General features: G+C 26.0%; 2 protein-coding genes across 9 annotated transcripts; one reads left to right on the top strand and one right to left on the bottom strand.

Annotated features, from left to right (window-relative positions):
* The first annotated feature begins 151 nt into the window (after nt 1–151).
* On the top strand, nt 152–1524 carry Taf8 (TBP-associated factor 8). Its single transcript, XM_089173937.1, is given in 6 exon segments — nt 152–373; nt 492–778; nt 863–904; nt 906–1014; nt 1124–1267; nt 1337–1524. Coding segments are annotated over 6 exon segments (882 nt in total). The 5' UTR covers nt 152–243; the 3' UTR covers nt 1507–1524.
* Nucleotides 1525–1914: 390 nt separating this feature from the next.
* On the bottom strand, nt 1915–11463 carry Vinc (vinculin). 8 transcript variants are annotated; one of them, XM_015318578.2, is made up of 21 exons: nt 11210–11463; nt 9967–10074; nt 9745–9890; nt 9403–9679; nt 9122–9322; nt 8806–9046; nt 8500–8732; nt 8164–8184; nt 7658–8024; nt 7149–7577; nt 6980–7071; nt 6782–6875; nt 6159–6203; nt 5871–5990; nt 5691–5762; nt 5182–5205; nt 4742–4866; nt 4418–4657; nt 4237–4327; nt 3937–3972; nt 1915–3078 (listed from the first exon to the last, which is right to left on the bottom strand). In XM_015318578.2, the coding sequence occupies exons 1-21, from the start codon at nt 11264–11266 to the stop codon at nt 2909–2911; spliced, it is 3189 nt and encodes a 1062-aa protein (XP_015174064.1). In that variant the 5' UTR covers nt 11267–11463; the 3' UTR covers nt 1915–2908. The 8 variants fall into 8 exon arrangements, with proteins under 8 accessions (XP_015174064.1, XP_015174067.1, XP_015174066.1 ...); XM_015318581.2 differs by lacking the exon at nt 3937–3972; XM_015318580.2 differs by lacking the exon at nt 5182–5205.
* Between the last annotated feature and the right edge of the window lie 537 nt (nt 11464–12000).

The following is a 12000-nucleotide window of genomic DNA, read 5'->3' as shown; positions in this document are numbered from 1 at the left end:
ATTATGTATTATTTTTAAAGTAAAATCTATTGTAATTATATAATGCATTATATTATTTTATTTATCATAATCAAATTATCAGATTTAAATTATTCGTCGGATTGGACCACAATATCGTTTGCGCATGCGTCAATATTTCTGTTTGTTTAGTTATTGGAATTTCCAATGTGGAAAGCACATAGTATACATACACAGTCACTATAAATATTAGTATAAAGTGCATTTTTTTTAATTTTAAATAACATGGATGTACAATCAGTTAATACCCGAAGAAAAGTATTAAATCATGTTGTTTGTAGTATTTTAGTAGAATGTGGTTATGATACTTGTGAAAAACAAGTGTTAGAAACTCTAACAGAGATGCTTCAATCTTGTAGGTTATATTATTGAATTAGTGTTATTGTGTAAAAAAAATAATTTTATTTTTAAAACTAAATATTAATTGTAATATTTAATTATATTGTCTATATATCTATTCTGTGTTTTTGCAGTTATCGTGGAAGTTGGACAATCTGCAAGAAATTATTGTGAACTTTCTGGAAGAACAGAACCTCTAATTGCAGATGTTATATTAGCATTAGTAAATATGGGAATAAGATTAGAAAATTTAGAAAGTTATGGAAAGAGATCAAATAGAACAGTTTTACCTCCATTACAACAACAAACTCAGTCAAAACAATTAAATATTTTACAAGCTGGTGTAAAACAAAGTCATCCCTCACATATACCAAATTATTTACCAGCTTTTCCAGATCCACATGCATATATCAGAACACCTGTAAGTTTCCTAGATTTAATACATCTTTTTTTTTTTAATAGGTACTTTTCTAAATTATTAACACAATTGTATGATGTTTTATAGACACATAAACAACCAGTAACTGAATATGAAGCTATAAGAGAAAAAAGCTGCTACACAAAAACGAGATATCGAAAGAGCCTTAACAAGGTTTATTGCAAAAACTGGAGAAACGCACAGTTTATTTTTAACAGAAGATAACAGCATGTTTCCTTGTAAGTATTTTTCAGTAATCTTGTTTCACATGCATGATATATATATATATATTTAATTTTATTTTAAATAATGAATTATATCTTTTGATATTTCTTCTTATTTTTACAGTAATAGCTTGTAAACCACAATTTCCTAGTTATCTGTCTGCACTTTTACCTCAAGATCAAATATTTGAAACAGATCAAGACTTTCAATTTGAACCAACACCAGTTAAAAAGAAAAAAGAACAGAAAGCAGAAGAAAAAGAGGAAGGTACGAAACAAGACACTAAAGACGAATAAAATATTGTAAAATATGTATATGGCAAATTCGTGTTTTTAGGAGCTAATGTAAAAAGTGAAGGTGCAGAACAAACTAATGAGGCTACTACACAGCAAGATGGTATAGATAATCCTTACTTACGTCCTGGAAAAATACCTAAAAACAAGATACCTGGTGCCATAGCTCCTTCGCAGCATTTAATAAAAAGAGATGCTTTTGTCGATACTTAACAACTTTACAAATATCTCAGGTATATATACAAGATCAACAATATTAAAATTAACTTTGTTAAAATAAATGCTGTTAAAAAGAAAGAAAAAAAAATATAATTTTTTAAATATGTATATATATAATTTATATATACGACGTAAGTTTTTCCATTATATTTTATATACAAAACTAAGACAAAAATATTATATAAAACGCATCTAACTTTATTAAAAAGTTATAAGCAAAAGTATGAAGTAATAATTAACTGAGAATTTAAGAGACTATATGTTTATGTGATATTACTGTTTTATTTTTGCTTGTAGAATATGTTTGTTAGGTTTAATTAGAAAAAAAAAAAGAATATTTAAATATATTTATAAATTATAAAGGTTAGAATATTATTATTAATAGAGATGACACATACTTCGTTTTCTGAAATATAAATATTTTAATAAAAGTAATTATACATATTATTCAGATAAGATATACTTTTGTAAAAACAAGAATTTCTATTTAAATTTTACATATTAAAAATTACTTTATTGTACACAAAACTACATGAAGTTATTGTAAAATATATTTGTTAATTTCTATAAATATAAATCTAATTATTATATAATTATTTAATTTGTATTATAAGCCTGTTATTTTAATATATGTGCCCCTCGCTACAGTATTTATTATTATAGAGTAAAGTCTTGATTATTTAGATTAAATATAATTATTTCAATTGCACAATTATTTCATAATCAAGATCTTACTGAAATTGCTTCATATATTTGGTATGATAATGCTTAAAATTGGTACTTTGTATTGTAGGCAACTATAATATTGCACGAGTTAGCACCAGTTGAACGATGTTAATGTAAATACTATCAAACTCTGGAGGACTTTTCTTATGTGAGTAGCACATATTTTTTTTTATAAAAATATAGTTTCTTATTGCTCTAATGTGATTATGCACATTTTCTACCCTGGTATATATCAACATAAAATATATATATATATATATATAAATATATATACAAATAGCATCTAATACAAATTTCGCATAATATATAATGTGCAAAAATATATTTATAGTATTCTAATTTTTATTATTTATGCAATGTGTATTAGAAGAAAATTGACACTATTAATTCTTTATTTTAGTAAAAATCGTGATGTAAAATTCTATAATAAAATATTTTTCCTCCAGGAACAAATATAACTAATGTTAATATTAAAATACTAAAATAATGTCATTATTTTATTTCTTTCTCTATATATATATATGAAGCGTGTAATATTATATAGAAAGAAATCTATCTAAAATAATATAATAATTATTCTTGTTAAAAAGAAATAATTCAATTTCATATAAAAACTTTTATAGCACTTTAGTGTTTCTGATCTTATACTAATGTATTATATACTTTCATTTTAATATTGGTACCATGGCTGACGGCGTACCCAACGTAATTTCATACCAGAAGCAGTACGAATCTTTATACTTGCACATTCTGCAGCACGTACAGTTTCTTTGACACTCTGCATAAGATTTTGAGCATTTCCAACAAGCATATCAGTGGCTTCCTGATCTTCTTCCGTACCTGTTTCATATAATAATAATAAAATGATTATTAAACAAAAACAAAAATTTCCAATTATTGTATAAACATAGTTTTTAAAGTATAACTAATAAATAATATTTTTACTGAATATTCATAAATTATGTGCTTATAAAACTTACAATACATTAGATTAAATAAAGAATTAAGTGCTCTAAATATTGGAGTGTGGTATGTGTGTGTGTATGTGTGGCACATGCACTTTTATATAATATATATTAATAATAACGTTAAAAATATGACAAAATAATATAATCAATCTAAGATACTGGAAATTTCTACTTCTTCTTATGCATGTTAAAACATGTTTATACAAAATACTATCTATTAATATGTAATATAATTATTTAATATACATATATATATATATATATATATCTATAAGGGATAATCACATTTGCTATTGCAGTTATATTCTAATTATAAGAATAAACTTACTGCACCCAATTAATTCGTCTACACCATGGAGAACAGAGTCATGCCAATGGCATAGCATTAAACATTTTTAGTAACACATGAAAATATAATTAGTTTACAAATCAAAAAATACATAACATTCTTGACTATTTTCATTGCATCCATTTATTTCTTGTATTTTAATAACACTGTTGTTTATGATTTTAGATTTTTCTAAACCTATACATTTATTCAGTGCTAATGCAATAAATAACATTGCAAATTTGTGTGTTTGCGTATCAAGAGATGCTAAATTGGCATGCATTTAACGAAATAATTTCGAATATTAATTTAAAAAAGGTAATTAAATTAAAGAAGATAACAAATGACGAAAAGAGAAAGAAGTGATATATAATATCAAGCATAATTTATTAATTCTTTTACCATAAAGCATCAACTCTTCCCAGCTAGGGAGCATCTCTATGCATAAAGAATTTCATTTGTTTGTTAATATAAATTGCTATTAATATATGTTAATGATTTTCCTATAGAAATGTTGCGTTTTTATAGAAATATTTAAAGATTATTATTCTTTTTCCTATATTATTATTATTATTATTAATTTATAGTTAGTTTCAACGTATGAACATTATTGGAATTTTAAAGAAATATGAAAAATATTTGAATACTTTTGTATAAAAAAAAAAAAAAAAAAAAAAAAAAAAAATAGTTTAAAAGACATACCTTGTGCTCCAAGCATTGTAGCTTTTACCGTAGACAAAATTTTCAATTGTGTTCCAATAGTTGGTATACGTTCACAAACTTGAAGTAAATTCTACAAAATGAGAAATAAAATACAAGAGATCATTATTTTATAAACTCTATCTTTAATTAAATAACTAAATAAAAATGATTATATACATACCGTACGAATACGTTTATCAGTACATTCTCTTGCAAGTTCTTTTGCAAGACGTGTTACTTCCTGAGAAGCTTCAGCTATAGCTTTAGCACAAGCTATAAGATCTCTTTTATTTCCACCTTCTCCTCTAACTAAACCAGATAATTTACCCATCAATACAGCCATTTTTTTAGCTGCAGCAATAATTTCATTATCCTTGCTTGACCACTGTCGTACTTCTTGATGCAATCCGTGTGCAGCCATCTATAATTAAGAATTTCTTAACTGTGATTTTTCTTATTTACAATACATTTTACAATAATATTGAACAATTGAAAATATACATACCATTATTGGTTGATTTGGTTGAGGTGCATGCATAAACATTTCATCTTCATCATCCGTTTCTGGAGGTGGAGGTCTTGGTGGCGGAATATCACCACCAGGTAATGGTGGACGTGGTGGTGCTACTTCTGTTAGAAATAACAATTTTATTGCAATAAAATTTCACAATAATAACTCACAATATGTTTGTTTGCAATATTATAAATAATATTGTTATAATATGAAAACATGAAATAATTTATAAGTTTATAAGAAATAAGAAAGAAACATAAGGAAACCCAATATTGCAAACATTTCCAAGTTTCGTATCACCACGATCTTGAAATGAATAATATTGTTCTATAAAGAAACTGAAACATAAATATTCAATATCTTCTTTCATGCTATTGTTAAATTATTATGTTAGATAAATCGCTTCCATTAATAAATACATTAGTAATTACCATCATCATAATAATCAATGTAGCCTAGATAATTCCATGTAGCATAAAAATGAAGAAAAACCATATAGTTTATATACATCATACAAAATTAATAAATATTTATTAGTTACGTTAATGAATTTTATTATGGATAGCTATTTTAGTCAGAGGAAAGAAATAAAAGCATTGATTGAAATTAATGATAAATGATATTAAATGTTTCTATACATATAAAATTAGTATGCACGAATTAATGATATGAAAATGAAATAAATAATGAAATATTAGTGAAACTGTTTTTCTTTAAATCACATTTGAATCTTATATATTGCATAAAAAGTAATTGCAAATAATTTAAGATTCATTTGTGTTACTATTTTTTAAAAAAATGTACAAATTATACATCATGTCAAGTATATATTCCCTTTCAGATCTGAACACATGCTTAATAAACAACAAATAAAGAAAAAAATTAATCCTAACGATGTAATCATTCTTTTTGTTTTTCGAGAACAATTTTGTTGATTTACCTCCAGCACTAATTGACTTTTCCAACTCGTTTTCAGAAGCCAGTTCTTGATACAGGAGATCTGGATTATCTCCTGACAAGAGAATATAGTTAATTTCAATTTTAAATAACTTGTCGTTTATAGAATTTACAATTTCTATTCTTTTTTTTTTTTCTTTTTTTTTATACTATCTGTAAATACCTCCACGTGCCCATTTTGGTAACGGACTGACAGAACGATGTTGTGGTTTATTTGAACCTAGTGTGGGGCTGATCACGCGTAAATTGCTGGGTGAGGGTTGATTTCTCAAAGGCTGACCAACTATCATTTCAAAAATATTTACGAACGTTTACTTTTTTCTTAATCTATAAGATTATAGATTATTTTTCTTCTCATACTATTTTATTATAACTTTCTTGTGATATATATCAAATTGATATCACATAAAATAAATGATCATGCATAATTTCATGCCTATATAATAAGTACCTTTATCTGTGAAGTAATTATATTGTTGACTTGGCATTTGTTCCTCTGTAAAGAACATATTAAATTTCTTATATTATCCCGTAAAATTTACATTTTAACAAATTTTATTTGCTGCAAATAATTTCGTATTTTAAAAACAAAGTGTAATATCATTTCATCAATATTCATTGAAGTCTGTGTTGGAAGTAGAATAAGATATATATGCATATTTTAATTTTATATTATGTACATTTTGAAAAACAGTTGTATAGTAAAAGTCTACTATGTAGTTATGTTACTTATTAGCCACTACTCCTTCACCTGACTATATATAAGCTATAATTTATATAATTAATATAATAAAATATATGTTTAGAGAATTTATGTATTTTTTTCTTTTCTTTTTTTTTTCTACTGCGTTTCTAATCCATGCTTGATTTTTGTTAATAATTAATATTTTCATTTATATACAAAAAATATATGAAATAATGATAATGAAAATGATGCATTCATTTTAATGCAATCAATTACTATTCTAATACTCTTTTTTTTTTTAATAAAAGAATATCTATCTCTACTAAAAAAAAAAAAAAAAAAATACATTCAGATAGTGAATATTAAATAATTGATAATATAATACGTACCATCGGTGATATGCAATTGAGACATTGCTGGTGGTTGAACCAAATCTGGATGTACTACAATAGCTTTGTGTACTTGTCCAACATTGGATAAAAGCTATGTGATTGTAAGTAATAAAAGTACAACAGTTATTACATGAGGAATATTTGTGTGTATATATATATATATAATATAATTTTTATTATAGAAATAACACTTACAGCACGGTTGTGTTCTCTCCAATGATGTGCCCCAGTGTTATCATTGAAATTGATAGTAACATATTTTGCACTGTGGATCATTGGGGCAATACCTGTATTACGAAGTTGATTAAATATTGTCGACACACAAAAGGCACTCAATTTTAAATTATACAATATAATAACTCACTATTTTGTAGAGCATCAGTTGCTTGATTAACTCTTTGAATGAAAGCAGGATCCTCACTATTATCACTTTCTTGTTTAGCTACGAGTATTACCCTATCAGCTAATCTTGCAATAGCAGCTGTATTATCAACCATTTGTTGTGGATAAGATTTTGCAATAGCTTCTTCACAAAGATATGTATGCTTTTGCATTTGTTCTTCTGAAGTTCTAATAAAATCGCCACTATCGGTTGCTTCATCGCACAATGCTCTTGTTCGTTGCATAGTTTCAGCATATTGTTGTCTAAGATTTTCAAAATGTTCATCGGCTGCTTTGCTATCCGGATAAGTCATGCGAATTCGACCAGCATTAACTAATTGAGGTGTTAATGATTCAACTTGTGAAGCACTCGCAGCTAATGCCTCAGCCAATTTCTTATTGCCTCCACTACCTATAATTATTTATGAAATAAAACAATAAATCACACATAATATAATGATGATGCTATGTCGTAATGATGATGCTACATACCACCAGCTGCAACCATCCTAGCCGTTTTTGCTGCTCTATTAGAAAATGTTTGAAGAGCATGAGTTTTAGCATTAAAGTATTGGTCTCTGTCAGGATCACCTTCTGGTGTCAGAACAGCGTCGGTAAATTGTCTTAAAGGTGTTGTAATATCGATGAAATCTTCAACCACTCGCGATACAACAGCTTGTTGTATTCTATTCTTTAGCTCATATAATTTAAGCGATAATTGACGTGCGATTTCTTGAGCTCTTGGCGTATTTCCTTGACCATGAGCACATAAATCTCCAAGTTGATGAGATAAATTATCAACTTCATCACATAATTGTAAAATCTCTACTTTATGTATGCCAGGTAAACCTTCAGCAACCTAAATTTTACAATTGTGTTGATTAAAAAAAAAGATTTGAAAATATTGAAATCTTTCAAGATATCAGACATCATATAAATATACCTATTTAAGATCTAATACATTTTGACACTGTAATATAAATTTATTCATGACTTACATTTGCTACATGCTGTTGGTTCTTTCCATTCGAAGCATTCAAGCAAAAAATTAAATCTTATATACGTAAAAAATAAAGCAATTAGAGGGATTGACATTACTCAATTTGTATCATACATAATATCAAAAATTATATTACAATTCATACACATTAAACAAACAAAAAAATATTAAAAAATAAATGTCTCTTTGGTACTTTATCTTAAAAAAATTATTATTGGATGTAAAATATTATTATTAAGGATAGCAACGAAAAAAAAAGCATGTTCATTATGAATAATTTTATTTAATGTAATCACGATCTAAGCATGCTAATAATTATATACAATTGACATACCTTTTTGCCTTCATGTATTATCAAAGCTATAGCTTTTTGACCAAGTCCTTTATCATCTTGTTGTGGATTTAGGAGCCACTTATTAGCTTGTTCTAAACGACCTGCTACAGTATGTGCAGTTTGAGCTGTTCCTGATTTATCAGCAGCTACCAAAGCAGATGCCACGCAACTGCGTAATTCATTTAATTTTTCCTTAATACCACGTGCCAAAGCTTCTGCTTGAGGTGTAGTTCCTGAAATAATTAAAATCATTATAATAGTGCATCATACATTAATAAATGTATGTAAGTAAATGTATAATCAAACCTTTTTCACTCTGACGTAGTTCGCATAAAGCTTCAGTCATAGTAACTATTTGTGAAGCTAACTTTGATAGTGGTTCTGCTTGAGAAGGAGAAAGATATCGTTCAGCTAATCTCGATGCTTGTTCTACTATTTGTCTAAGACTTTTTTCTCCTACGCCTCCACGCAAAGCGAGTCCATCATCCAACCAATCATATGCAGCACGTATTCTAGATTCTATAGCACTTTGTGCCTTTTTCAAGACCTAATATAAACATTTCATAATAAACTTTAGTTATTTTATAATTAGTGAATAATAATATAATCAAATAAATCATACTGTTAATTGATCAGCATCCCATTCCTCTTCGTCATATGTTGTCAATTGTAAAACTCTGATTATTTCATTAAGTTCATCAGACATTCGTCCGCTTAAGTAATTACGATTTTCTGCTGCTTCTTCAGCTCCTTTTCCACCTTGGGAAATGATGTGAATAAAAATTTTCATAGAACAGATGAGGATTGGTGCTAAAGTTTTCACCTGTAGATATATAATATTTCAAATAAAATAATATCATATCATATTTATTAATTTATCATAATAATAAGGCAAATAATTACCTGATCTAAACATCGTACGAGAATTTCTCTATGAACTTGATGAGTTAATTCTTTTTCACGAGCGCTTACTTCTCTCGATACTTTACTTAAGCATGGACTTAAATTTTTAAGAAAATGAACCAAATCTTCCATTGTTTCAATGACTTCAGTAACAGCCAAATAATCCAAAACTCGTTTGCATTCTCTTATTATTTTTCGTACTTCACTTTCATCAAAACATAACAATAAGGAACTAGTTCCTTGCAAGATACCACGAGAACCTTCTATCAGTTTTTTTCTATAAAAGAAACATATCATACATTTCAAGATATTCTGTACAATATTTCTATATTTATTATTTACCTAGCAGGTCCAGAATAAGGATCTTGTTTTAACATTGCAGATGCTTCCTCTAAAAGACGAGAAGCACCCTCAACACGTTGCAATGCTGCAGGCATATCTTGCTTAAGTAAAGCATCATCTGAAGAATTTATTGTTTCTTTGCCAACCTGTGAAATTTAATTATATTATATTTAATATTTGACTTTTTTAACAAAATTTTCTATAAATAGATTTAAAACTTACTTTTATCAAATTAGTCACCGCCATACTAACTGCCTGTACAGGCCTTCCCAAATCTGGCATTGCATTTCCATCTTCAGCTTCTTCATGTAAAATGACAAGTCTTGAAACCTAGAGACCAAATATTATACGAATAATTAAAAAATTCTTTGAATTTAATTTCCAACATATAAAAACATAATATTGTTAGAATATATTTTTTTATATGCATATATATGTATGTTTGTTTATTTCTATTCACATACTTATGCATTATAGTATACAATTTTTTTTTTTTTATTAATTTTAATAAACAAACATATATTGTAATTCTGTTTAAACAATTACAAATTATACTATGCAAGATTTATGGAATTTTATAAAGAGAGATTTAATTTATGCATCATGTTAATCAGCTGATACCATTTTTGGTAAGGTTCAGAGTTTCATTTTCATAAATCTAGTAGGCATCAAGGTCTTTTAATGTTCTATGGCTATTTCTAGAAGAAGAGGGAGAATTATGTTGGGGATCATACGAAATGTATAATATATATCATGGTATCATTAAAATTTAAAATATTTACTATTTTATAATATACAATTATTTTTGTTCATTAAAATAATATTTTTGAAAGTATGTATAGCTGTTATAATTATTCTTGTTTTAAATATATACAATCATTTACTATTATATAATATTTTATTTTTAAAAGTGTCAATTGTTTATGTCTTTTTCATATAAATATATAATGTTTAATTTGAAAAGATAGATTAGATTTCATAAATCATGTAAGTACATGGTACAATCTTAAAAGTAAATTTAGTACTTCTCTTCCATGACCACAGGATGATGTCACAGTTCTATATAAAGTAACACAAGTGTTACTGGGTAAATTTAAGAAATAGTATTATATCAAGAATTATTGTAATACAAGTTGATGGAATTATTCAAAATTGAATGATGAAACATTGATTCATTTATTTTTTAGTTTTAATGTTTTAATTATAAATCTTTGGGTGTGTATATACATATATATACATATGTATGTAGTAAGTATAATGTATATACATATATATATCCATATGTATGCATACATGTATGTAAGTATAATGTATATATATATATATATATATATATATATATATATACATGTATATAATTTTCATTAGTGTCAAATCTAAACAGGTATATGTATATATAAAAAGATTTGAAAAAATCGATTGCATTCAAAGATTAAATGTAACCATTTATCATAAAATAGCTTACCTGCTGTGCGACAGGTTCAAGAATACTTTCTATAGTCTTTGTGTGAAACACCGGCATATTTTCGATTTATTAAGTAGAAAATAAAAAATAAAAATAAAATTTTTAATCTCTTATGACTAAATTTATAAAAATCAATACGAATAATAAATAAATATTGACAGGACCAAAATCTAATATAAGAATAGAAAAATTAAAGTAAGCGTGTGTGACCAAATGACAGAACAACTACAGTATCACTGAATCATATAACCAGAGATGGTATCATCTCACAAAATAGTAAGCATTGATTATAGTATATTCAAGACTGCTAACTGCAGTTACATTTTTGAACACGATGCACAAGTTTGATGCAATGCTCGCTCGATAATTATTGAAGATAAAACAGATTTTCTTCTTGAATAGATAATTCATTTAAAAAATTACATGTATTGTTACAAATTTGTTTTAAAATTAAATTTTACTGATAATATTTTTAAAAAGTACACGAATTTCTTCTTTTTATTTTTTATTTTTGATTGATTGATTTTCTATTTTGAAATATTAAAAAATATTTCTATTGCATTTTTGCATGTGTTGAACTTTAAAAAAATATACTTTACTCAATCTAGATGGCACTATATTCAATCAACAATTATAAAATATTTTTATTCTCTTCTATTTAAATTATCTCTTATTTTGTTTATAAAATTCATAATTTTTTATATGTATAATAATCTTTGTAAAGAAAAATGTAACATTATTGTAAAAACAAAAAATTATCAAAAGAAGATATTTTGAAATAAAATCGTGTA

Source organism: Polistes dominula, unplaced genomic scaffold (assembly GCF_049000335.1).
Source record: "Polistes dominula isolate Pdom_NZ unplaced genomic scaffold, Pdom_raw_medaka contig_28, whole genome shotgun sequence".
NCBI lineage: Eukaryota > Metazoa > Arthropoda > Insecta > Hymenoptera > Vespidae > Polistes > Polistes dominula.
The sequence above is the reverse complement of the archived record's forward strand: the minus strand, read 5'-3'. Positions and strand labels throughout refer to the sequence as shown.

Bases quoted from the DNA above. Each gene is read 5' to 3' on its own strand.
- Vinc (XM_015318578.2), bottom strand. From the start codon at position 11,266: ATGCCGGTGTTTCACACAAAGACTATAGAAAGTATTCTTGAACCTGTC. The intron at 8,025-8,163 runs GTAAGTCATGAA...TGTAAAATTTAG, and splicing joins ACCAACAGCATGTAGCAAAT to GTTGCTGAAGGTTTACCTGG. The intron at 4,658-4,741 runs GTATGTATATTT...TCTTAATTATAG, and splicing joins AACCAAATCAACCAATAATG to ATGGCTGCACACGGATTGCA.